General features: G+C 48.8%; 2 protein-coding genes across 8 annotated transcripts in view; one reads left to right on the top strand and one right to left on the bottom strand.

Moving 5' to 3' along the window:
• Positions 1 to 754: 754 nt before the first annotated feature.
• On the bottom strand, positions 755 to 26687 carry DCTD (dCMP deaminase). 2 transcript variants are annotated; one of them, XM_082374626.1, is made up of 6 exons: positions 26595 to 26687; positions 24998 to 25112; positions 24509 to 24644; positions 5496 to 5612; positions 4053 to 4149; positions 755 to 2060 (listed from the first exon to the last, which is right to left on the bottom strand). In XM_082374626.1, exons 2-6 carry the CDS (start codon positions 25103 to 25105, stop codon positions 1982 to 1984), a joined length of 537 nt encoding a protein of 178 aa, XP_082230752.1. In that variant the 5' UTR covers positions 25106 to 25112; positions 26595 to 26687; the 3' UTR covers positions 755 to 1981. The 2 variants fall into 2 exon arrangements, with proteins under 2 accessions (XP_082230752.1, XP_082230751.1); XM_082374625.1 differs by lacking the exon at positions 26595 to 26687 and adding an exon at positions 26280 to 26417.
• The window catches only part of LOC309619429 (uncharacterized protein), a gene marked incomplete at its 5' end in the record, with an annotated part of 33373 nt that continues 32233 nt past the window's right edge, over positions 26392 to 27531 (top strand). For 4 of the 6 annotated variants that reach the window (XM_082374621.1, XM_082374619.1, XM_082374618.1 and 1 more), the window contains one exon: positions 26392 to 27062. In XM_082374621.1, the coding sequence (XP_082230747.1) occupies positions 26392 to 27062 (671 nt within the window). Of the gene's footprint in view, positions 27110 to 27531 lie in introns of all 6 variants that reach the window. The other 2 variants (XM_082374622.1, XM_082374623.1) reach the window with 2 other exon arrangements.

Consider the following 27531-nt stretch of genomic DNA (forward strand, 5'->3'; position numbering starts at 1 on the left):
CTGCCACCGACCTCCAATACATAAAACACGCAGTATCTGCCTGTGAGGTGCACGGCAAACCTGAGTTTTGCTTTTTGGAACTTTCTGGAATTTTTTTTCTGAACATTTTCGATGTGAGGTTGGTTGAATCCGCAGCTGCAGAGATCCGTCAACACAGAGGGCTGACCGTATGGGGTGCTAGCCCCTAGACATATTTACGAATGTGACATAAACAACGACATACTTCTTGCTAAAAGGGCTCACAACTCATTCACAGCAACAGAAAAATCTAACATATTTTCTATCTTTCAATATCTTTACTGATTTCTTGCTTCTACATACCTTTTGTTTTTGTTTTATGCATTTTAGAGCAGAGGGCAGGGGGTTTGGAGGAGATAAGAGAGAAAAAATTTGAGGCGAGAAAAGGAGATTTAGAAAAAGAATACGGTAGGAAAGCAGCAGATAAGCCAGCACTGGAGACGGAGGGAGGAGGCCTGGGACCTGTCAGGTGGCGGAGATGACCTGTCAGATGGCCACACCTGAGACAGGAGCAAGGCACGCTGGGGAGAGAGAGGGAAGAGAGCCTTCCTGGACATCTTCAGTCTGGTCCACAGAGACGCATCGCCCTTCAGCCCTGGGGAAGGCACACCGCATCCGTGCCTCAAACTGCTCTCTGAGCATTAAAACATATGCAGCGTGCTTCACAGACAACACAGAAATGACAAACGGATTGTCAGGCACATAATTATAACATAAAAATGAGCATACCTCGGTGTGGCGGATTTTAATAAGATTTTAATAATGTTGGTAAGGAGCCAAATTACAAATGCCCCAGAATATGGAATCCAAAACTCAAGAGACAAAATAAAAACTCATAAAGATGTAAGAGCACTTTAAAACGGTCATGATCTTTAGGATAAAGAAACCATTTTCTCAGCGAAGGTACTGAGCACATTGAATAAAAACGAAATGAGATTAAAGACAAGGTGCACTGCTACCCATTCCCCAAATCGAAGTGATTAGGAAGGTGAGATGCGTGTCAGTGAAGGCAGGGCGCCAGGAGCACAAGTGAGCTCCCATCACCAAGAGATGTGGACGGAACTGACGTCTCCTCACATCCCTTTCACTTACAGGATAGGAGAGAGCAGCCCTGGAAATGAACCGTGCTGGCACGTGGGGCAGCCGGTGCGGGCCTCCGCCCCCGGGCAGGCTGTGGACCTGGGGGCAACGCAGGGCGACGGGCTGCCTTCCCCGGGAACGACTCATTGCTCACATAAACTCATGTAAGAGCTCCGCGTCACCCACAAAGCCAGAGTAAGAAGCACGAACAACAGAGGTCCCCGCGGCGCAGCGGCGCTCCGCGCACCGCCCTGTGGGGAGCAGGCCAGCAGAGCCGGAAAGAACGCCCGCTCGGTTGCACTCGTCGTCTGCCGGGACGAAGGCGCACCCCGTCCAGGGCTTCCGGGTGGGCGGCTGGGCGGCTGGGGGCTCCCTCAGCTCTCGAAGGCAAACACTTAAACGCTGCGTCTTGCGGCTCCTTTCCTTTCCCCAAGGGCGTTACATGCGACGCTTCATTCGGGCCCGATGTTCAGATCAGCGTGTCTGCTCATCCCGCTAGGAACTCAGCCACAGTTATTTGTCCGTCCTCCCAGCACACGTGGCGCTGAAGAGCGGCTGTGAAACGCAGTGGGCGACGCACGGCTGACGCCCGTCTGCGCAACCACGCGCGTCCCAGCGAACCGGGGGACGGGAGGGGAGGCGCCGCTCCGGCCCCGTGCGCACCCACAGCTCCTTCCTTTTAAACCCTAAATCGATGGTTTCAACAGATGCAGATTCCACGTGACAGGGAGCGAGTCAGGAAGATGTGAGCTTTTACATTCTTCAGATGTCGACTTTTGCCGCCCGGCTATTAAAAAGTTATGTGTAACTTTAAGATGAAAGGCATTAGCAGCTTCTTAGAAGAGGATAATCCCAATCTTCTGGAGGTTTAATGAGATGTAACTCACTGGAGCTTCTGGCTCGGTCTGCTGTTAATTGAATCAAAGTCAATGACAATCTGGCTGCACTTTGGTGTGAATTTCCTAAAGGTAAGAAACAAAACATATAAAGATATTATCTGGTGAGTAGTTAGAGCCATTTGTTTACTTTGGCTTAACCTACATTTTCTGCGGGGAGGAAAAAAATTTCCAGGTATTCGCTTGATATTTTGTCTCTAAAGGAGCCAATTACAGTGCACCATACCGAGAGAAACACGGACTGGAAAAGACTAGGACAAAAAAAGATGCATGGGGTGGCTTGGTTTGCGTGTTCGTCAGCTAGCTGAGTTCATGAATTATCGGGAAGTCAGAGGATTTCTAACAAGTTAGCTGCATGACATGACATCCAATGACGAGTTTCCCCACCAGATTTATCTTACTGTCTAGGAAATTTTTGCAGCCAACTTGGAATCGCTCTAAAGCAAAAAAAGAGTAAATTTTCTTTTGCTCTCAATAGAAAACAACCAGCTCTGGTGAGGAGTCATTTTTAAAATCATGTTCTATAAATGCAGAAGTAAAATAAACCCATGACATTTTTTACTCATTATGTACTTTCTCAAACAGGTAAAAAGAACATACATGGGGACTAAACATATTCTTTAAAAAAAATCAGTATACAGTAAATATCTAATTAATATTATGTAAATAATATGTGTCTCAGAAAGCACAATAGTGCAAGAGATTCATTACATATAACCTATATCCCTAATGAGTAATCCAAAAGGTTAGGTATGTTACCAATTACAAGGACCCCAACTGTTGACACAAATACTGTAAAGGAACTTCTTCAAAAGTTTTCAGTCTAAAAGAAGTTTCTACCAGAAACCAAAGGTGGTTGAACTGACTTGCAAGTAACACGCACCTCCCAGTCTGTGCCTACCAAAGGTAAGCATATAAATCTCAATGACTTCAAATCTCAATTTAAACTATGACTGTAAAAAGAATTCCCAGTGTTCCAACCTGGCAGGTTATTTTCACCTTAAATATTTTATGCCAGAGTTGTTACATCTGCAAAATTTAAAAAGATTTAATGTTAATATTATAAAACTTGTGAATTTTAAAATTTCTCACTACCAGAATAATTAGTTCAAGCCCTGGAAAGCTACTAAAAGTAAAGTGTAATCATTACACAGATTGTCTTCAGATACTTCTGTCACTGCCCGTAAAAATCTACCCTTAGGATAATCTTTAGAGCCTTAGCCCATCATATTTAAAAAGATGCTTCCTATATCCAGACAAAACTCTAATCCAAAAAAGATACATGCACCCCTATATTCATAGCAGCACTATTCACAATAGCCAAGACATGGAAACAACCTAAATGTCCATCGACAGATGAATGGATAAGAAAGATGTTGTGTGTGTGTGTGTGTGTGTGTATACACACACACACACACACGCGCACACACACACACACACACACACACACACACATACACAATAGAATATTACTCAGCCACAAAAAAGAACGAAACAATGCCATTTGCAGCAACATGGATGCAACTAGAGATTATCAAACTAAGTGAACTAAGTCAGAAAGAGAAAGACAAATACCATATGATATCACTTATATGTGGAACCTAGAATATGATACAAATGAACCTATCTATGAAACAGAAACAGACTCGTGGACACAGAGAACAGACTTGTGGTTGCCAAGGGGAAGGGGGTTAGGGGAGGGACGGAGAGGGAGGTTGGGGTCAGCAGATGTGAGCTTTTATATACAGAATGGATAAACAACAAGGTCCTACTGCAGAGCACAGGGAACTATATTCAGTATCCTCTGAAAAACCATCATGGAAAAGAATGTATACATATATATAACTGAATCACTTTGCCATAGAGCAGAAATTAGCACAACACTGTAAATCAGCTATACTTCAATTAAGAAATAAATTTTAAATAAAATAAATAAAAAGATGCTTCCAAGTGTGGAGGTCAGGCATCACAAGTAGAAATTAAACATCAGACAAGGCCAAATGTGTTTTCTTCATCAGGCCTTCCTACTATCTTCTTCTCCACGTGCCTCCCACTCACCTGAAGGAAACCCCGGCCATTTCAAACATGAGCCTCGCGGCTGTCGTCTCTTTGCTGTCGTGGTATTTATCAGACATGAAAATGACTTCTTTTATCCCTTAAAAGGCAACAGTGAAAGAAACCTCATCATGTGCACACAGAGATACAACAACAGGCGTGCGGACAGAAGCCCTGGTGGAGTCTGATTCATCACCTTTCCTGACGGTGCGAGCACACAACGTCCAGTGACTGAAATATGTATCTGCTGCTCTCAAATACAGCAGCACATGGATTCTATTTAATCTGCCCTCCAGCCTTTATGGATTTTTTTTTAATAAATGCAAAGTGAAAACATGTCAAATAGTCAAGCCTTGATCCGATTAACAAATTTTCTTTACTGCAGGCAACCAAATATTCTTTATTCACAAGGCAACGACTCCTAACTCAAGAGGCTCACGGGGGTGGTGGAGAATACTGGCAAAATCAGAGATGAGGACCACCGTGCTGCCAGGAATGGCTCTGCAGACCAGTCCAAGCCAGCTCGACAGAGGGCAGATCTGTTTCCTATCCCTGTCTCACCAGGCAGTTCTAACTTGAGGGCCAAGAATCTGGAGGGCACTTGACCAATCACCCTGGTCCTCCACGAGTCTCAGAAGGGACCACAGGAGGCTGCTCTTCCCACGCACCTGCCGCCGCCGCTGTGCCTAAGGATGGCGAGGAAAACTCGCGAAGGGTCGTGCGCCACCAGTGAGGGAGCCCACGAGATCCCTTAACTGAGACCCTTCATCCTGGTCCCGCCAGACCTCTTCTGCTCAGAGATCCACGGGCTCGTGATAAACAGCCCCGTTAAAGTACACCTCTGGCTAACATGGTAAGTCTTTAAATCTCAAGCCGAGAGCTTTATGGAGATAAAGTGTAGCTGAATCTTAGATGTGACAGTTTGAAAAAGGTGAAATATTCAGAACACAATGGTGCAGATTTATGGTAACCGTAATATAAGAAAAACTTCAAGTTGTACCATTTGAGTCATATGACATTCATATGCAAAAAGATGTTTAGGTCCTCATATATCTACCATATATTAGACACAAATTAAAATTTCATACAGAGACTCCCAGCTGACCTTGTTTCTGACAGAAGTTCATTTCTCTCCCTCCCCCCTAATCTATGCACAATATGTCAGAGAATAGTAAATTGACAGTAATTATATGCAACGCCTGTGTTGTTTTTTGGCAGCTTGCAGTTTAGGAAGTTGCAAACTAAATTAAAAACATGCTAAGAATCACAGAGGATGCAATTAGTCTTAGAATACCTGGCACCATTCAAAAACAAAACACAGGAAATATCTTGCAAAGTTGATAGTGCAGTTAATTTAGATCTAAACAATAGCGATTTAAGATCAAACACATCTGCGGTGAGCAGGCAGCAATGCAAATGTGACAAATGGGAACGGCCCGGTCCTACCTGCCTGGATGATGAGCTTAGCACATTCATTACACGGGAACAAGGCGACATACATGGTACAGCCTTTCACATCTGCTGAGTTTTTGTTCATAATGGCATTCAGCTCGGCGTGGCACACTGTGGGTTTGAAGGAAAAAGAAAGAAAAACTTAGATTGCAAGCTCATGAAGAATTCACTAAGAGTGTTGAGGCATTCCGTTTGCCCCTATGAAATAACACAGATAATAGACTCAATTTTTAAAGAAATGATTAGAGACGGAAAGTCCTGAGAAGTGCGGGCCGTGTGGTCTGACAGGTTGGCGATGAGCAGCGAAGCCGGACACCGCAGCAGCCCTGGGTCTGTCGGCACCTCCAGCAGCCAGGAGGGGCCAAGGTCAACTGTCCTCACCCACCCCGAGCAGAGCAAGAGCTCACCGCTCCACGAGACCCTGGGGGTGGAACCACCAGCATGAAACGGCCCATTTGTGTGCTGATCCGCACATGCAGGGATGTTCACCAGGGCCGCTCCGAGGGCAAGGGGCAATTTTAAGAGCAAGAGAATCTGGCAGTGAAGCTGAGCGTTTCTGTCCCCAGGGATCTGCTGCACCTCATGGTCCTCAGCCGGCACACGCCGAAGAAAAATGCCATCGGATAACCAGTGCTTTGTCTTCCCTACGAAACACATCCACCCACTTAACGACCGTGGAAAGTCAAGTTCTTGCTAGACTGGTCAGTGATACAAGGTCACCCCAGACTTGCCTGAATTCAAGGCTGAGGAGGCTCCCTCCTCTCCCGTCCCGCACCTGCTGACGCCCGCCCGCCTTCCCAGGCTGCTAGGCTAGGTGTTCCCACCGCCTAATCCACAGGGCGCTCCTTCGAGGGAACCAGCAGTACTCACCTCCCGGACCCACTCCAGAATCCCCTGCCTGCTTTCTGAGGCTGCTGTACTGACTTCTAATATCCCTACTTACGTTTCCGGGTGCGCTCTCTAAAACTGTTCTCCTTGGGGTGGTGATTCGCAGACGTGTCTGCCTGGTGGAACCCCCCAGGGAGGAAACCGCCATGTCTGTGTCCCCCAGCTGGAGACTGTGATGGTCTGGGGTGTGGCCTGGGCTTTGGCATTTCTAAGAGATTCTCCCTCATGATTCTAAGCTGCAGACACGCTTAGAAAACACTGCCGTGTAGAACCCTCTCATATCTGCAGGGGACCTAGCACACTCTAGGCACACGAGTGCTAGATAAATGTTTACTGAATGAATTACCATCTGGCTCTGGTCCAAATTATACAAAGCTTCTAATTATAAACACGGGGCCTTCGTAGGTCTCCCCCTCTCTCCACCTTATCAACCTCCTACCCCGAGCACCTTCTTCCAGGAGCACTGAGGCTGTCAAACAAAGAATCCTGCCCACCACCCAGTTCTACAAGATCAAGTCGTCAGCCACTGCAGCCGCTGACCTACCGTGCACCCTGAAAGGAGCTCGGGACGAAGAACAGGAGGGTGCCCTCTGTGCTTTGGGAAAAGAGGCACAACAGGCCCTTAGTTAGATACACATTTCAGGAAAAATTAGGTGTCAATTCCAAGAAAATATTTTTATGAACCCAGATTCTTGCATCTTCCCCTACTTAGGAAAGCACTAAATTCATTAACTGCGATATCTCTTCCTTGTGACTAGTTATACTGTATGCTGACTGCACAAACCCCTTAGCCGAAATCCTATATATATGGACATCCCTCGCTACCTCTTCAGAGCTGTTTCTCAGAGGTCTCTGAGAGGCTGTCTCCTGGCTCTAGTCCTCAGTAAGACCCTGAATAAAACTCAACTCCCGGCTCTTACGTTCTGCGTTTTTCTTTTTGTGGACAAGGCCTTAAAAGAAGAGTGGCCTAAACTCGTGGCTCTTGTATATTTTAGCTCGGATGTACTCAGTCAATGAACTTTTACTGAGGGCCTGCTCTGGCTCAGACCCTGGTCCACCGTCCTCCCCAGGCCTCCCGTCTTCAGGGGACGTTGTAAGTGTCCCTGTGAGTCCTGCAGCAGCTCTGCAATCCTGCAGGCAGAGAGCTGAGCTGGGGCCTCTCAGGAGATGCTGGCGGTGCTCACCTTAGCCTATGAACACCACGATTTAGCTGTGTGTAGAAATGAACAGTCTCTGGCATTGTTAAGAAAATCTAAAGGGAAAAAAAAAGCCGTGCTTAATCAGGTCACAGCCCGTCAGAGAACAATCCTCGCTGGCTGCAGAGGGACCCGAGCCTGGCTCCTTGAGACCTTGTCCTGTCAACCCCGAGGGCTGGGGGGACCCTCAGGGCTGTCAGGGCACTGGCCTCGGAGGGGCCCCCGGCCCCATTTCCTTCCCCGGTGACCAAGATGTTCCCAAGCTGGGATCAACACTGCTCAGTGTTAAAAACAATTAGATGTACTTGTTTCTTTTATTTCCCCCTTGAGGGCAGAGCCCAGGCTTCTAGGTTCTTTGTAACTCCCTCAGAGCCTAATGCTATGCCATGAACATATGGGTGTTAAATGTTTACTGAATGAATAAAGGAGGAAATTCAGATTCCAAGTCTTGATGGCAACGTTGGGAAATACAGAAAGTCCTCTTAAATTCAAATATCAAAAATACGCTTTCCCACCTAATAACTATTTTTTGATGGTGCTGGTATTAATATTCAGAACTACAGTTTCTGAATCTGTTAGGAAACACTATGATATCGTCCTCTTATGAATCTCTAAAAGTTGTGACACTGACTACAACTATCTTCCTCTAATTCATCCGAGGCAGTTTGGGGCAAAATATAACATTATGTCTGGATTCATTAACGAAAACTATCAGATGAAACAGATTCTCTCGGGCAGCATCCGACACCCCTGTGTAAAGGGTGGTTTATAGAAATAATTCGCTGGACTATAAACAGACTTCCTTTCTCTTAACCACAAGATCACAGGATGGAAAATACAAAGCTTCTTGGTAGAGAAACAAGAGGTCTACTGGGCATTTAGCATGGCTGAGTGCCAGGCACACGTGAGGCTCTGGAAAGGCAACAGGTCACGACCCACAATCCCACACGTTCAAAACCAGACAATGACGAGTGCGAAACTCAGGCGTCCCATCCACACCTCGCCGCCCTCGTTCAGCACTGTACACCCCCAGCTCCAGACGTGGCGAACACCCACCCCAGCCACCTGGCACCTGCTTCCCGAGCCTGCACCTGAGGGTCGAGGGGAGGAACCCCCGGCCCCTCCCACCTCGGGACCCCTGCGCCGTGGGTCCAGATCCTCGAGTCTGAAAGGCTGCGTGCTTCCGGCCTGGCTGACCTCTCGGCCCCGCGGCCTCCAGTCTCCGCGGCCCTGACCCTCGCTTCCCCTCCAGAACCGCCCCGTGTTTCTCTCTGGGGCCGATCCGCCCAGGCGGCACCAGGCAGACAGGCCTCGGGCCCCAGACTGTCCTGTGGGCAGACCAACGTGACTGACGACTGTCCGTTCGGCTTGTATAACGTGGGCCAGTCAGGGTGGAGGCTGGGATTCATTCACCTGGTCTGGCATCTCCACTGGTCACTTAACAGGTAACCGCCCGGAGGGGTCCACTCCAGGCCACAAGGAGCACCCAGCAGCCGGGCCTGCCTGTGATGGGCTTGCTCCGGGGCCAAGCATCTTTCCCTCGTATTCACGTCCTCTCGGGCAAGTCTGGAAAGACAGCTTTGCGACAAGAGTCAGCCCGGGGTTCACGGCCTGGTCTTGCCACTGAAAGCTGTGCTCTTTGGTTTGCAGGAGTAACAGTGGCTCCAACTAACTAAATAAAGGCAGTTTTTACAATCCCAAGGGAATCCGGTTTTTAGCTTTTTCCCAATGTATCCAGTTCCCTTCCTTCATCCTCTAGAACAGCTGACCTTCTCCAAGACAGGCTGTCACAACAAAACATGAGGCTTCTCTCCTGTCGCCAAGGGCCAGGCCCCGCCCTCGGCAGCCCCTCACCCCGCATCTCCGATGATGGGGGCTCCCGCTGTTCCATTTTTCTTCTCCTTTACACACATACACTTAGCCCCCATTCTGAAGAGGCTGCCTTTCCAGCATTTTGGGTCTCTTTTCTTCTTCCTTTCGAGATGAAACTGTCTTATCTACAACTGCTACTCTATTTTTAAAATAATCACCTCTTGGTGTTATGATGCATATAGAACCTCTAGTTTTCTGTAAAACAATGCTTTCTCAACCGTAGGTCGTGAGATCAGTTTAGTGAGTTATAAACAGCATTTTTTCCTCCTTTTTATGGAAATAGGTGGAAAGAGAAGGGGAGAGATCAGAATGCATGCCACGTGGCAAGGTTAAGGAGGTTCCTTAAAACTGTTTCGGGTGTAAACTATGTAAACATGCTGCGTCGCCATGTAAAAAGCTTAAGAAATACCAGTCTGTGGAAACCTGTTGGCCTCTGTAATGTGCTACTACATGTATACAACCAACTACTAAAAAAACAAAAACAAAAAACTAAGCCTTAATTTATAGCCTCTGCCGATCTTTGTGGTGGAAATACTCCCGCAGGGCTTATTCCAAGCCCCCAACACGTGGTGCATAGCTGGGGAGAGATGTGATGTGTCGGATCTGCTCCGTGAGCCGACAGGAGGCTGTCCCCACACCCCGCCGGGCGGCCTCGTAGTTACCTAAACCCAGTCCTTTTCTGGCTGCAGTCTCTGGGTTCCCTGCTCTCCTGGCCCTTGATGCGTGACCACCCCACATCCCCTGCTCTAACCCTCTCAGCATCACCAGACCACTTCTCTGTGGGTCCCTGTCCTGCTCTCACATTTCTGGGCATTTCCCAAGGTTCAACCCTGCTCTTTCGTTTTCCTGCCATAGTCCTGGACTTTAAGGATTCATCCATCCGTAGACTCTCAGAGAACAGATCTACTTGTAAAACCCTGAAATCTACATTTCTAACCCCAATTTTTCCCATCTTCTCTGCAGGCCTCTTCTTTGGGTGGGCTGAGTCTCCTCTGCAACTTTTCTCACTATGATAAAAACACTCTGTAGATATCTGATGGCACTAAATTAAAGAATACATTTATCTTTGTTGAGTGCTAGTGTTTTTATGATGTGGCTTAGGAAGAGCTGCAGCAAGAACTACAAATAGGCCTGAGTACAAAAACCCACCAAGGAGGGTGGCTCTGCTACTGATCTCGAGATAAGCCTAGTTGCTACATTCATAGCAGGAATCAGGACCAAGTCTTCCCAAGATACACAGTGTCTAGAAAGTATTCAAAAGACAGCTAAATCGTTACACACACACAAGAAGACAAATTTTCCATTTACCTAGAATTACTCATCTTTGGCTGAGCAATAAGCAAAAGAAATCTCCAAATACTACATGTATATCTGTTAAGCACAAAGAGTGACACAAGAACCTTCAACGATTCTCAACATTGTTTAAAAGGAAAAGAATCAAACGCTGAAAATATCAGATTAATGCGTATGAAGTTCTTGATTGCTAGAAGGAGAACCTCTGTTTCAGGTAACTATAAGACAATTCACATGCTTTGGTCTTTTTTTTTTTCTTTTATATTACTAACTGTCAGAATTCAGAACTGCATTAACCTTGGCCCACTGAGAAGAGACTGCATAATTAGAAAACTGTATTTTTCAAATTCCCTCTTACTAGGGCTTGATTAATCCTTACTGTCTCATGTAGGCGTTTCTCTAGAAGTTTGACAAATTAACAGGATATATTCCATCCTTGGTTAGACTTAAGAGATTCAACATTTTATAGATTTAACTTTCATCTCGTTTCATGTAAGACTAATACAATATCTATTTTAGACAGTAGCATTGTTAAGGTTACTTAAATAGGTTTAAAAAAAAAAAAAGAAAAGAAACCTCAGAATAAGGCTAAACAATTGTTAACTGCTGCACAAATAATTTAATAGTGTGATTCTGCCCCAAACTGATCGTCATGTGGCTACCAGGACATGATGGGAGGTACTGGGGTCTGATAAAATTTGGGGTCAGGAAAACTATGTTTCTATTCCAGTTAAAGAAACCCTCCAGGTTGTTTAAAATTCCTCGTTTTTAGTAGTACAGGATTTTTACTTGAAGAAAATGACTTCCTGGGGCCTGAGGGCTATTCCACCAAGGCTGACCTGGAAAGTGGGGCAGCCTGGTGAAGCAGCTGGCTTAGGGCAGGTGAAAGGTCCAGACACAGAGCACCTGTGGAACTTAGCCTGACCTGCCCTGCCTTCTGCCAACACTCTCCAGGCTGTACTGTACAAGCCTCAGCGTCCCTGGGGAACGCTCCCGTGCCCTTGACTGATGGCTGTGATGGTTCTCGGGGCCGGGCGGCCACCCGCGTTCTGAGCACGGACACTTCAGCTTGCTGCCAAGAGGGAGGGTCCAGACTCGAGAGCCAAGAAGAGTGCGCTCAGGGCCGTGAAAAGGTGGGACGCTCCACCCTGCAATTAATAACTGACACAAAACGGGGTACCCGAGTTCAAGGTTGACCTGTGCATTTAAAAAAATAACGCAACGTTAATTTTTACAAGATACTCCACTTCTGTTCTGATGACAAAGCTCTTGGTCATTACTTCTCGAAATCAGGGTCCAAGTGTTTTGACTTCTGGCGTCACACAGGGATCAGAGTGGCTGAATCGGACTCGTCTCTCTCGGAGCACGGGTACCCCCCGCTCTGGGTGCCCCTCAGGTGCCCGCCCGATGGAGGCTTCCACCGAGGGGCGGGACGTGCACCCACTCCTCTAACAGGTCCATTCAGGGAAGCGCTTCACTGCTTCAAGAGATGGGCTGGAATTTCAACTACTTATTTCTTAATTATTGAAAGATGTCCTGACAGGGCCTCATCTATCACCACCAGCATGCAAAGGACCCATCCTTCAAGTCAAGAGCTAAACAAGAGAGTAGCCTCCAGATTTAACCCTTCCCCAACCTCCCACCCCCAGCACCCCTCAAAGGTCGCAACGTGTTCGCCGTCACGGCTACCCCCAATCCGAAGCAAACACTGCCAGAATCTGGCCCCAAACGCCGTCACTCCTCTGCCTCACCGCCGCTCCACCAAGTTTCCATGTTGGTAAGGCAGTGACTGGACTCGTGATCGAGTTTTCAAAGGATCTGAGGTTACGGTGGGTAGGGGAGAGGGAGAACCGGCTCAGGAAGGGACAACTACATTACTTCTCCGAGACAAGCCCAACGGCACAGGCCTGGTGGGCCCCGCCCGCTCTTCTCAGCCTCTGCCCCCCAGCCTCTGCCCCAGAGCCCCCGCCATGGTCTTCCTCTCTGACAGCGTCTAACGCTCCAAAGCCTACTTCCCTCCCACGGCTTCTCACGGAGAGCTCTGCCCATCCCCGTCCCCCCTTACCCCCGCCAGAGGGGCATCCCTTGGCACCGGGCTGCAGCAGGGAGGGAAAGTGGTTTCCAACTGTAGACGCCTCCCAGATGCGTGTCGTTCTAAGTCTTGGTTGCAGGCAGAGCGCCTACAGGCCTGGGCGCTGGCACTGCAGGAGCTGGCGGGTCCCCCCTGCAGAGCCCATGCCCCGCCAGGCAGGAGACGCCCGAGCACGGACAAACCAGAGCCAGGGCTGCAGGCACTACAGAAGAAAGGCCACGGAAGGCGGGAAGTGTGGCAAAAACCCAGGAAACGAGGGCTTAAATGCACTGTTTGTAGGCAGAGGGGAGCTGAATCCGCAGGCAATACTGTTCCTGCAGAAAAATGTATCTGGATTACAGATGGCTTTCAGAACCAAGGGGGCTAAAACCTGGCACCTGCCTACACCGGGGCACCAGGGTTCAAGCTCAGCCTCACTCAACAATGAACAGGAATATGAGTACCTTCCCTTCCTAACTTGCAAGGTTACAATGCCGAGCACGGGAGGAAAACGCTTTGTGAAGTAGAGAGAATTCTGCCGGTGAAGCATTGTTGCCAAGTCAGAACTGCACGTGTTTGCTGAGAACAGCGGCGTCCAATCCAGCCGGGTCTTGCTGTGATGAAGACCTGGGGGAGCTGGGAGCGGGGTCCTCCTAAGCAGAGGCGACAGGTGACAGCACTTGGGCCTCACCTGGCCACACCGGAACAGTGGGAAGCCCTCTGCTAAGAACGGGACACGACTGCCCCGCCAGCCCCGCCCCCTGCACGGCTAGTGGCTTTTCTGTTCAGAAGGTAAAGCGACTGCGCCCCTAGCTTCTGGCATTGAGGGGCGCATAGTTCCAGTGCAGAGGCGTCTATTATTACCGTCTAAGGTTGTAAGTGAACATAAAAACAGGGAGTAGTGCTAATGCAGAGGACCCCAGCCCTGCCCCTGGAAGACGTCTGGGGGCTGCTCTGTTACTACCCTGTGCCCAGAGAGGGGGTCTCTGCTGGGAGCAAACGACAGCAGAAGGGCGTTCTGGCCAGATCTGGGATCCGAAGAGGGTGAGCTCCCTCAAAAGGCAGTCGGCATGGACATGTATACGCTACCAAACGTAAACTACATAGCTAGTGGGAAGCAGCCGCATAGCACAGGGAGATCAGCTCGGTGCTCTGTGACCACCTACAGGGGTGGGATACGGAGAGCGGGAGGGAGACGCAAGAGGGAGGAGATATGGGGATATATGTATACATATAGCTGATTCACTTTGTTATACAGCAGAAGCTAACACACCATTGTGAAGCAATTGCACTCCAATAAAGGTGTTAAAAAAAAAATAAAATAAAAATAATGTAAAAAAAAAAAAAAAGGCAGTCGAATCCTCCAGGCTCTGCATGAAGCCCCAGGCTCAGCTGCCCTGGCCCAGGCCACTCCTGGAACAAGGCTTTGGGCTGGTCCAGAGACGCCCCAGAGCCCCGCTTCCTCCTGCATGGACCCCAGCCATCTCCTCAGACTCTGACCCTGCCCCCAGCTGCTAGTTCTGTGAATGACCCTTTGCATCCGGTGAAGCCTCAGCCTCCTGGCCTACGCACCTGAAAGAAACAGACCGACTTCACTCTGTGTGACAGACTCTAGGTCCATCCAGCTCACTACAAACAACTCAACTTCGTTTCTTTTCATGGCTGAGTAACATTCCATTGTATATATGTGCCACATCTTCTTTATCCATCCATCTGTCTATGGACACTTAGGCTGCTTCCATGTCCTGGCTATTGTAAATAGAGCTGCAATGAACATTGTGATGCATGACTCTCTTTGAATGATGGTTTTCTCAGGGTATATGCCCAGGAGTGGGACTGCTGGGTCGTATGGTAGTTCTATACTCCGATAAAGATGTTAAAAAATTAAATCAAATTAAAAAAAATTAAAATTGTGATCTTTCACACACACACACACACACACACACAAGACCTGCCTCTGAGACCCGCCACCAAGACTAAAATCTGTGACGAGCACAGCACAGAAGATGGACCTGGTAAATGTCGGTGCCCCCGACCTCTCCTCCCGGGCTGCTCGGCTGGGCGGACAGGAGGACAGACGTTTTTCCTCCCTCCCTCCCCTGCCCTGGTCCCCATCCCCTGCCCCCTTCTCCTCCCCGCCTCTTGCTAAGGCCGCTGGCAGCAACTCAGGGCACCCAGGGGACCCACTTAGCCCCAGTGGTAGTGCCTAGGGCTAGAGAGACTTCTGGCTGTGGTGTCTCCATTACTGACAATAGAGCCCCCAGAAGTCTAATTGCTCTGCTTCCCTGTGTGCTAAGGACACAGTCAGGTCAGAAGGACGAGGGAGTGGAGACAGCGCACTTCATCGAGGGGTGAGCTGAGCCCGCCGCCCTTCCCACTGTCCGCGTGCGATACATACACTGTTTGATGTCTAACACGTACCGAGGAAGCACAGAGAGAAGCAGAGCACTCACCACTGCTGGACAGCGTTGTGACGGAAAGACACACTGTCCAGCCTCAAAGCTTCCCTCTCGGGTTAACAGCTTTCAAAGGTGAACCGGGACTGACCAGTGGGCGCTGGAACAGCAGTCGGGGCCTGTGTTCTAACTGATCCCAGCTCTACAAGGCACACCCCGGGTGACACGCTGATCCCGATCTGGCGTGCAGAACACGGGGCTTACCGGATCTAACTCAGGACTCCCAGGACAGACCACACTTGCGGCCCTGCCCTGCATTTCCAGGGCGGCCCCGGCTCCCTGCCCCACGCAGCCCCCTCCCCTTTCAGCCCACGACCGCCCTCATCCTCCGCTGAAATGCTGCAGCGGATCACGTCTCCACCTGGGACTCCACGACCGAAGGTCGCAGGTCGGCTGTCACCCGCGCCCCTCTGCCCGCACCTGGTGTCCTCCCCTCACTGCTGATCTGTGAGCTTGGGGCCCGTCCCTCTCACACCCTCATCCGTCTCCCTCTCCTGGACCACTCCCAGCTGCATGCAAATGCGTGCTGTAACAATACGAAAACACACCCGGACCCTCCCCTCGGACAGACAACAGAAACCTCTACCTCGGCCCCCTCCCTCTGGCCGCCATCCCGTCACCCTACCGTTCCGCTCTCTTCCCAGACACCTCAAAACCGGACCTCTCTCCGCTCTGCCCATTTCCCCCCCTTCTGTCCTTCCTTCAGCTGGCTCCGGTTTGCCTTCCCACCCTCCCGCTCCACGGAGCCGCTCTCTGCAGTGTCAGCGTGACTTCCGACGTGCTCATCCCCACAGGCACCTTTCCACCTCCTGGGACCTCTCAGCAGCCTCGGACGCGGCCGGCCGCTCCCTCCTTCTGGAAGCACTGCTCCGTGCGCTCCCTGATGTCACTGCCCTTCTCTGCAGGCCCTTCCACTTCCACCAACCTCTCTCCGTGGTTCTCAGGGCTCTGGCCAGGGCCCGGCCTCTGCACCCTCTCCCTACGTCACCTCACCCACGCCCGTGACGTCACCCAAAGCTGGCATGCCACGCTGACATGGCTGTCCGCTCGCACACCCAACCTGCCGACCTCACACCCTCCCTGAGAGCTCTTACAGACACCTGCAACCTCAGAGGCCCAGATTTCCCTCGCTCCTCCCCCAAACCTAGGCGCTCGGACCAGAACTGTTTGGAAGGAGTGGCTCTCCCTCCCCAACCCCACGTCACCAGCCCTCGTGACGCTTCCTCCAATGCACCCCTCTCCTCGCCTCCTCTCCACTGCCCTCTTGCAACTGCCCCCGGCTGTATCCCTGTTTCCACCTGCCCCCGAACAATCCACTTCCCACACACCCCAACGTGAGCTTTCACATCCAAACTCCTGACCTTGCGGGCCCCCAGCCTTGCCGTGTTACTCCAGCCTTCACGTGCTAAGCTTGGGCCAAGTTGTCTCCTTGGTGCACAATGAGCTAGAGCCTTCCTCCTCCAGGGCCTTCACCCAAGCACCTCTCTCTGTGGAATGCTCTTCTCATCCCCTAACACCCACTACCCCATCTTTACCTGATGGGGGCCCATCAAATCCTTCAGACCTCTGTGTGACAGTCACTTCCTCAGAAAGACACATTCAATAACATCTGTTTATCCCATTCATGTCTGCCTGCTCCACCATCAGTCTGCAAGCTCCTTGAACACAGAGAACATGTACATTATTTACTGCTGTAGAGCGCCTGGCACAGAACACGTAAAATAGACGCCCTGTAAGTATCTGCTGAGTCAATGAACGACTACAGGGGAACATACTTGGAAAAATGTCATGTATTATAAAATATAGTTACAATTTTTAAAAAGGAAGCAAGATGCCTCAAGAACTCACCAACAGAAAACTCAAACTAATATGAGTAGATGACTCATTTGTATTTATTTCAATTTCTAACTCAAGTTAGAAGTTATAACTCACTCGCAGAAGGAAAAAGGACAATGAGGGATTCTGCTTCCCTTTTCCACCTAAACTCAAAATTAATGGCATTTTGAACAAAGTCTTTTAATTGTAGAATTTAAAAATTCATGCTCACTTATCATATTCAATATTTTAAATTTACTACGGCATCTATCATTTGAAAGCAGAGAGATGAAATTTACACCTCCACGCACTGGCTACGACCTGCGCGTCAGACGGCATGAGCAGAGAGAAGACGGGCACATTCCAGCCACCTTGCTTTCACCAATATTCTCCACTTATCAAGGGATTTCCTGAAGCCAGGCCAGTACCCACGTTTCAATAAACATCACCACACGGACTGATTCACAAAAGGATTTCTCAAGTCCTTTCTTTCTGTTTGGTCTTAGAATAACCTCCTGTCTCCAAAGAGTTCTAAGTGTCTCTCCTCTCTTCATATATATTTTCTTCTATTTACGCACGGGGTCTTTTTCTTCATTGCTGTTCTCCAACCTTTTCTCATCCATGTTTGTGGGGCAACCTACATCTGTGTACCATCTCCATCAGTTTATATTCATCTCAGAACTGGAGCAGGTTTGAATCACTAGAAGGAGGGGGGGAATAAATTCTGTTTCTCTCTATTAATTTGTCCACACGCACAGATGCATATTCCCTCTGTGTCACTGACATCAACAGCTGTTTACTGCAGCTTTCACCCCAGGATGCTTCCCGAACACCCTTAAAACTCCTTAAGCAGAGAAACAGCGCCCTAATCAAATAAAATCAAAGCTATATTGTTTAATTTTTCCTGAGAACTCTAGAACTGGAGGAGTCCTCAGTGATCATTTATTTCATAAAGATATTGAGACGTGAACGTCAAGTCGTGTATCTGACAACCCCACAATCCCTGGGTTTATGTACATACACCACCCCTGGAGCCCGGGCTCTGGAGAGTCAGTCTAGGATTCTCTCACTTGAACCTGATAATTGTCATTTTAAGCACCGTGGAGCTTTTCTTAGCCAACATGCATATTAAAGGTTTGTATAGTCCCACGCAAATATAAAACAAAAGTCCTAAGAAGTAAAAGTAAAAAACAATATAAATAGTTGCAAAAATCTCTGGGAACCAGATTTTATTGCATATTTCTGGGAGCAAACTATATACATATATATATTCTAGTTTAATACCAGTATTAACAAAGCTTATGAAAGATAGAGTCTTGATGAAAAAAACTCAAAACAAAACCTTAATAATTCAGGCCAATTTCAGAAAAGATCAATCAAAACCAGCATAACGGACAGAACAGATCAACAGAATAAAGATTCCAAGGTTCAAGGAGTGTCAAGTGCTCCCTGGAACCACAGTGCGTGGCAACCCTGAGTTTCTAAGCAAAGGCTTATCAAACATAGAGAATTAAAGAAGTTATATTTATCATTCAGATAATTAATGAGCTCACATACTTAATACAACCTAAAATAGGTTGAGTGTGGCCCTGACATTTTGTTGACGCTATTAATCTCTCAACAAACCTTTTATTTAGAGAGATTGTACAAACTTCAGCCCCCTTCCTGGTCATCAATTTGGAAATCACTAACCTTGAATGATTTTTAAGTTTTATTATAAATGTCCATGAAGTAAACTGACTTTTTATAGACAAAGACCAATATGTGTATTTTCATGGGTAGGTTTGATCCTATAGATAAGCATTTGAGCTTTTTCTACATCTGCTCTTCAGGACAGGTAGTTACGATACATTGTTACTATACATCCCTTGTAGACATTCATGGTGAAGCAGTAATCTCTAGCTCTTAGAAGATAATTAGCCCTGAATTTATAGATTAAAACGTATAGAGAAAAATCAAATAAATGAACAAAATCATGATTTATTCTTTTCTGAAGGCTGTTTATAAACATTTATACCTGAAAGTGAAATGCACTTATGTTAAGCTGGTTAAATTTCAGGGGGCGCCTCATCCATAAGCCGTTGTGTTTCCCTGTTTGTCTAAAACACCACACGGTGAAACTCGAGTTTGCCCCTCTTTTCATAAAAACAATATACTTTATTTTTTTACTGTAAACTTGCTCCAAGGTTTTCCATCGATTACACTAGTTATTTTGTACAAAAGTCCCTAATTAGGCCCACTGTCAGGCCACAAGTGCTGGATGGCTAGGCAGGGGAGGGATGTTGGGTCGCCACCAGTGAAATTAGAATTCTGCAGGAAAAGAAACAGCAAGTCGTCAAATCCATGGATCTGCCTAACAAAACCAGAGGGCATTCAGTTTCAACCGGCTGAGGGAACAAATTTGATCTTAATGACTAAGAAGCTCTTACAAGTTGTGAGGAAGTTGCAGCTTAAGAAGGATCAGCCTCCTAACTTCTTGATAAATTAGTTTCTCAAGACTAACCTTTTGGATGCCAAAGAAATATATCACATGCATGGCAGTCAGGAAAATGTCAGTGTTCAAAGGGGTAAGGTAAATGGCTAAGTAATCACTAAAATGACATCTATGCATGCTTAACAACATGCTAAATCTGAAAAATAAAGAATACACTTAAATAAAGAAGCACTGCCACACGCTGGCAAAACTGTTTCAAGCTGCCACGCTAAACTCTTGCCTTAATTAATTTCCAGCATTTTCCTTCCCAGCATTATACTTTTTTTTTTTTTTTGACCACGCTGCGCAGCATGTGAGATCTCTTAGTCCCCCGACCAGGGATTGAACCCGTGTCCCCTGCAGTGGAAGCGCAGATTCTTAACCAGTGAGAGTTTTCCTGCATAAATATGAACTGACTCTGGAAAACGTCCCATGTCTCCATGTCTGCCCGGTGCATCAGAGCGCAGGGCTACTCCCCATCTTGGGACATCACGACTATCGCACGAGTGCGATGCAACAGCCAAAGCAATCCTGGCTTCTTGATTGATTGGGATGGAAGAGGAGGCCAAGCAAAGAGGCCTGCTTCTCCACAAATCCCTTCCCCAGTGGGAACCAGCATGGCAGGAAAATGCATTCAAGTCTGATGGGCGTGGGAGCTCTGTTAAAAACATGAAGTTGAACAATGGCTCCCGAGGAAGAAAGAAGCGGATTCTACGCCAGCACTCTGGTCTGTAAGCCATGTCATCAAAATTGGTTATGAAAACCTGAGGAAAGAGTGATCTCTGAGTTACCACAAGTATTTCGCCTCCACTTTATAAAATTGGTATTTTGATTAAATGTGCTTCACTCTGATGAACCCCACGAAGAGAAAGGAGCGGAAAGTGTCAGCTGAACGCTTCACTTGGGGTTACCAGCCACCCCGCATAGAAATTAAAGTCTTCCCAAGCTTTTCTACAGGGTGAATTAGATATATCTGCTCCTTTCCAGTTCTTTTTCATTGTCATTCATGTGAAAAGGTGTCACTGTAATAACGCTGACTTCTTCCTGCCACTTACTGTTACTGACATCATACTATCTTTTGGATTTCTCAGGAAAAAGATGAGATAAAAGGCAGTTTCCTTGGCAGGGGGAATTTTCATTTTCCATATTAATACCACATTATAATCAAATCGTTTCAATGAAGTTTTGATCCTAAGCCTGGAAGAACAAAAACACCCTTTAAAAATGCCTCTCTAGAGACACAGCCCAGAAAAAACACCATCTTCCTACTCTGTTACACGTATTCTGTGTTTACCTCCCCTTCCACAGAGTGTCAGTCAAGACTAATGACTTCCAAACTTACAGAATTAATAAGGAGAATTAAGCTATATACGTTAACCAGTAAACTTAAACTTACACAATTCCCAAGCTCCCCTTGGGAGAAATGTGAAGGGAAGCCAGGTGCCAACGGCTTCCTGCTTCACCCTAGGTGCAGGCCACCTGAGCTCTCGACCTCCGGGGGGTCATTTCATCGAAACCTCTGTTTGCTCAAGTGCATAGCGAGAAGAAGAAAATGGGTGGCCCACTGTGCTGCCATCTACCTGCTTCAGAAAAGCCGAATTCCCGTGCCCCCCTCCCCCCCAAGGAAGCACAGAGCACTGGCTTTGGCATTAGAAGATGTCACCCTGCCTGTGTGGCATTGTATTAGTTACTTAACGTTTCTGGGCCTTCAGGTTCCCATCCATGAATGAAGCGGGTAGCTTAGACCCCGTGGGCACAAACCCCAAGGTACCACTGAGGTTCTGCCAGGGCTACAGGGATGGTCCACAGACTGGCAAACATACGTCTAGCACTTACATACACTTTTTTTCCAAACATCAGTAAAGTTCAGATTAATGCAAAGTGTTACTGATATCAAATAGCTTTTTGTCATCATGGATCTTCTTACTCAAAAGATACTAATAAAAGGTATGATCTCACTTTTGTGTGGAATCTGAAAAACAAAAACAAGCTCACAGATACACAGAGCAGATGGGTGGTTGCCAGAGGGGGGAGGTGGGTGGGAGAAATGGGTAGAGGGGTCAAAGGTACAAACTTCCAGTTATAAAATGAATAAGTCCTGTGATGTTCAGCATGGTGACTGTACTTAATAATAATACAGTACTGCACACTTGAAAGTTGCTAAGAGAGTAGGTCTTGCAAATCTTCATCATAAGAAAAAAAAATCTGTAAACATATCAAATATTGATACATATGAATCATCATGTCCTATACCTGTAACTAATGTAACTTTGTATGTCAATCATACCTCAGTTTTTTAAAAAAGATACTACTAATTTAACTAGCATCATATAGGGGTCTTGGAAGTCTTTTTTGACATTTAAAAGAGGGTCCCCATATATTCAGAAGAATTAGGAAGCCGGTGGTCTGGAATCTCGATAACCTCTAAAGCTTCTCTACAGGGATGGACACAGAGTCATACCTGAGACAGCCCAGCCACCGCTAATGTCAGTGAGGAAGGAAAGGGTTACGCCCACCCAAGTCCAGACATTATCACTTATTTTTTTAAATTAATTTTCTTTAAGTCTTAAAACAGAAAAAAAGAATTTGCATTTTAGTCAATTAGCACCAAACATTTCTATTACATCCAAGGCTACCTAAACATTTACTTCTCTGTGACCCAAAATCCCTTCAAAAGACAAGACCAAGTGGATAGTTTACAGCCAGTCATAGTTATTCAGACTTAAAGCCCATCTTTACATGTATTATGATGGTAGTGATACTAAATGCCTTTTAAAAACCATTTAATACGTTCTCCGACTTTTACGGTACATCAAGTTATAAGCTTACTCTCGTGAAAGAAAACTGTCTACATTCTAACACGGCTATGTGTAAAATGAATAATTGATAAGTAAGGGGCAAAGAGCTTTGAAAACCTAGAGGTATCACATGGATAGTAAAAAATAATGCACACAGACAACCAGTGCCCTGAAACTCAGCAACCATTCAATAGAAAACAATCAGTGGAGCTGGACAAATGCCTGTGTGGGTTTTTTTTTTTTTAATTCCTTCTGGAAAGGAGCTCTGAAAGGTACTCTCCAACTTGGACAAAAGGCAAGTGTCTCAGAACAAACACAATTAGCTACTGGAGAGGTTCTGGAAGCGGGGAGTTGGGGGATGGTAAACGTGCTGCAAAGCCTTGGGTTTCTAGGTCACTGCCAGAAATGTGCCTGGGGCTCATGGTGATTGAGGGAGGCACAGGTCCCACGGGAGAGCCGCCGGTAACCAGTGAGGACAGCTCTACACCGTGCAGACCGCTGGCATCGTTTTGCAACCAGCCTCAGCGTCGCAGACTGACACCCCCCAGGAATTCCTCTACAGGCAAGTTCAGCACCAGGACCCAGAGCCCACTGCCCTGACTCAGCGAATAAGGGCTGGGGTCCTTACACACTTCACTGTGGACCTTGAATTCATCAAAGCCTTTCATTTTTATATGGGACCTTGAACTGTCCGGTGAAAAATCACCTTTGCGTGTGCCTACAAATAACGAATCATTTCCCTTCTTTCTCATCACTGAAAGCTTACAGAATCAAAAGCAGGATGAACACAAGTTTCTAAAATACGCTGGCACATCTTTCCCGCGCTCCACTCAGCTATAAAGCCGAGGCTGAGAAGGCAGTTCTACCCTCTTTTCCCCGGGATCCAACTCTTCCTCCTCCGACAAGGGGGCGAGTTAAATGGACTAACCCGACTATGAAATCCCCGTAATCACTAAACTGTTTTATTCCCTGAGAACCCCGAGTGCTTTGTAGGTCTCCCCAGTCTCATTCCTCAAACCCTTCTCCACCTCCAGGCATGGTTTTTTCTTTTTCTTTCAAAAACGAAGCAGTTGCCCTGAAGCAGCTTAGAAAGAAATTTATGGGGCTTATTTAACATGATTAAGGTCCAGGAACGTTAGTAAAAATATATAAATTAGGCTACATGTAGACTTGGAGTTCTTCGTGAGAAAAACTCCAGAGGAAAACCTAGCAGGGAAGAGCCAATGAAACAGAAAGCGTTCACACGACACTTGACCCTTATTCCCTGAAGGCACAGCTTTCCCATCCGGATGGCCTGCGTCTACGTTACTTCCAATAGAGGCCGTCTGTTCATTTCCAGACATAAAGTCAGGTCCAAACGTTAAGAAAATTCAGCAACCAGCATATGCAGCCCAACGCGCCTCTTTACAGCATTAGTTGCATATTCTCCAGGGAGTTAAAGGAAAAGTGAGGCTTGGCTGGTCGCTCCCAGATAATCTCTGATAATCTCTGAAGTGAGTCCCCACTGGGGCTCAGATAGGCAACAGATTATAACAAGCACCCTCCCCTAATTTAAAGGTGAAAAGCAGAGTTGGCCAGGCCAAAGGTCTCGGGTTCCACACATCCGGCTCGCGGTCTGGCCAGCGGCCACTCTGGGATTGCGGCGCCCTGGGGAACAGGGGCAGGCGACTGCATCGTCCCCCTCCTGGTGTCCAGCTCACAGCTTGCGTCCTGCTTCCCAGAGATGAGCTTGAGCCACATTTCCTCAGTAGATGGAAATGCACGCTGCTCCTCATCAGAGCAAAGCCCTGGCCAGCACTTGGTTAGCTGGCCCCGCTCCCAAGTAGCCAAGAAACAAATGGCAGGGCCACCTCCCCCAGGGGCTGTGGCACGCTGCAGAGAAGCCCGCCACCAGCGAAACACGCCGGGCCCGCGACAGAGCCCTGGCCCCAGGGCCAGGCTGTGTGACCACTACCACGCCTCCACTTCTTGGCTCTCTTTGGCACTTAAGGGAGGGAGGCGGGAAATTGGGGTACTTCAATAGGATTTTTTTTCTTTCCGGCTGTCGGTAACTGAAAAGGAAGATGGTGCTTTCTGACCATCTACCGTATTTAAGCACTCACCGAGGCTATGAACAAGCAGAATGGAACACACAACGTGCCGTACCGTAAGGGTATTTGGTATCCAGTATACTCTCCGCTGTCCTCCTCCAAGGCAAGAGGTCATCACTACATCCATTTGGCATTCCATTGTACCCAATGCCCACAATCTTGTTTTCTGCATTCACGATGCAGGCTCCGACCTACAGGAAAACATGCCCAAAGGCTTGGTGACTTTGGGTGGCTGGTCTGCCACTGGAGAGGCAATAAATGAGACCAGAGGCCTACAGAGCTCCAAGATGGGCACGCAGCTTCTGGAGGGGCTAAGAGCTCTGTCTCCTTGGGGTACGAGAGACAGTGAACGATGGCATGTGACAATTTACTCTCTCATAGGAAGAGGTAAGCAGGCAGGAATGCAGCACAAAAGACAGCAGATTTACTCTGCTTTTTGTAAGTTGGCAGGTGTCCACTGACCCTCTTCCTCTTGTAATTTGCTCACTTGTAGGCACCTCCGTGTCTGTGAGTGTCCAAACATTCTCCTGTAAAACTCACTTACCTGGGAATTTGGATCTTTGCTCCTCTGTGCCGATAAGAAGGCCACTGCCATGAAATACTCAGGCCATTCCAAATAGTCGTCACGTTTTTTACAGGGAAATTCGCTCATGCTGGGTCTAGAAGAAAAACACAACAAAACAGCAGTGGACAAACACATTTTGGTCAATCTGCTTTCCAGTTCAACCCAAGCACACTTCAACTTTGGCTCTCCAAACTCAGAAAATTTCAATTTACATTTATCAATCAGAAATCACAACACATGAACCCCAGACGGTCTCTGGTCTTCAGAAAAGAAAAAAAATAATAAATTAAGTTACTATTTCAGAAGTTTGGATTCGGCTTGTATGGATGTGCATTCCCAGATATTACATCTACTTACTGCTTTCTCATGGGATTTTTTTGCCAGTTACTACACATGCCTGCCCTACAAATCACTGTCAGCCTTTACCTCTCTCCCTTATCAAATGGAGCCAGCAAAAGAGGGAAAGGAGAACACTTATTGATCATCTACTATATTTCAGACACTGTTGAAGGTTGTACACATCATCTCACTGAAGCCTCGTTCTGAGCTAAAGGTAACTAACATCCCTCTTAGAGAGAGGCTCAGAGAATAGGTAACTCTCCCTAAACCACACCGGATTATTCTCCATGCCAGTTGGATTCCATCTGGAGCTGTCCCAACTGTGATATTCATGTGTGCCTTCCCTTCCGCCTAGTTTCCCCAGGTGGGGCAGACGTTATCCACTCTTGAGTACTGAACCAAAAGAGTTTCAGAAACGATGAAGACTGCCAAGTGCCGTGAGTAAGGCAGGATTTCGGTAACACTGGGCTCTACTCGCGGGCAGGCACAAGCGTCTCTCCAACGGGGAGAGAGCCCTGAAGGGACCTAAAACTTCCAGTAAGGGGGTGGGGGCATCCTTTCAAGGGAGACGAACCAAGGGCCAGGAAGGAGGGCAAGGCAGAAGCCCGGTGGCTCTCAGGGAGAAGTCTGGAGAAAGCCTGCACAGGCGGGCTGAAGGAAGGGGAGGCTTTCCCAACAGAGCTGGGCTTCGGGACCTAGCTGTGCAGCACGTCGGTGCCTGCTGGGAACCCGGCGACCCACTGGGCACGCTTCCCCGGTCCTAAGGGGCCTGTAAACCCTCTTAACGCGGAGCGACGCTGGACGGAACTGGTTCGCCACGCGGTTTAAGGGGTAGCATCCGAAATCGCTGCCGGGGGCCCGGCGGGGTGCTGGCTGGGCAGGAGGCCAGGCGAGGAAGGAGAGCGGAGGGAAGGGAACTTACTACCGGCTTCGGGTGGGCGCTCGCTGGTGCCCTGCGCCCCGCTGCAGAACGGATCCAGGGAGACACGTCTGGTCACCGGCCCGGCCGCAAGCCACGCTCCTCCCGCCCCGCGATGCCGACCCCGGGGCGCACCCACGCGGCCCCGCCGCCCACGTGGCAGCGCCTCTCGGACCCCCCGGAGGCCGCGGCGCCCCCCGCGAGGTTGCCCAAGCGCCGCCGGCCCCGCGCCGTTTCCCCGGCAGCACGTTGGACCGGGAGGCGGCGTCCCCGCGGCCGCCCGCTGCCCCGGCCGCCCCTCCGCTCCCGGCCCGCGACCTGCAGGCCGGCGCCCGTCCCGCCACCGCCGTCCCGCCGTCCCGCCGTCCCGCCCGGGAAGGAAGTCGGCGGAGGAGGCGGGGCCGCCGCGTGGCCGGAAGGTGGCGGGGCTCCACGCCCAGGTCGCCTGCGCCTGCCCGTCCCCGCCGGCCGGCGACCTTCCGGGCCGGCGCACGAGCGGCCGCGCGCGGGCCGCCCGCCCCCTGAGCCGGCGGCGCTGGGGCTTCGCCCTGGCTTCCACGTGGCGCCCGCGAACGCGCGCCGAGGCCTGGGCTGGCGCCTGCACGGTCGCCCCGCCGCCCCGGGCCCTCGGACGGCACGGCTCGTGGCCGCGCGCAGGCCTCCGACTTCCTCGAAACCGCCGCAGTTTCGGGTCTCGGACTCTGAGGGTCGTTTCAGCGGTTGCTGGCGAGGGTTTGGGGTTTTCCTCCCGCTTGAATTTACCGTCAGCTACTTAAAGCGCTCGCTGTAAAGAAATGTTATATATATATACATGCACCTGTGTGAATATTCATGTGTGTGTGTCTGTATGTGTGTATATATATATATGTATGATATGTCAGTAAAAGACCCGGAAGGGCCTACAGCAGAAAGACTGAGCGGGGCGGCGGGCAGGGGCGAACGCTCTGGGCCCCCGCAGCCGGCCTGCGGCCTCGCCGGAGCGGCGTCACGGTTCCTCGCGGGAGGGGCTTGTTTGCAGGCAGCGAACCGGCTCGGGCGGGGAGGCTCTGCCCTCGAGGCACAAATGCCTCGAGGCTGCATTTGCATGAGCGCTGGGCTTGGCCGGCTTACGCTTCCCGCGCCGGTCGGGGGACGAGCCCGAGCTCCCCCTTCCCAACCCCGCCGCCGTGCACACCCCTTCCTGGTGGTCCCCGTAACGCTTGCCGGCTCTACGATTGTGCATATCTTGTTACGATTGTTACAAAGATCCGAAAAA

Source organism: Balaenoptera borealis (genome assembly GCF_965194805.1).
Source record: "Balaenoptera borealis genome assembly, chromosome: 21".
Lineage (NCBI taxonomy): Eukaryota > Metazoa > Chordata > Mammalia > Artiodactyla > Balaenopteridae > Balaenoptera > Balaenoptera borealis.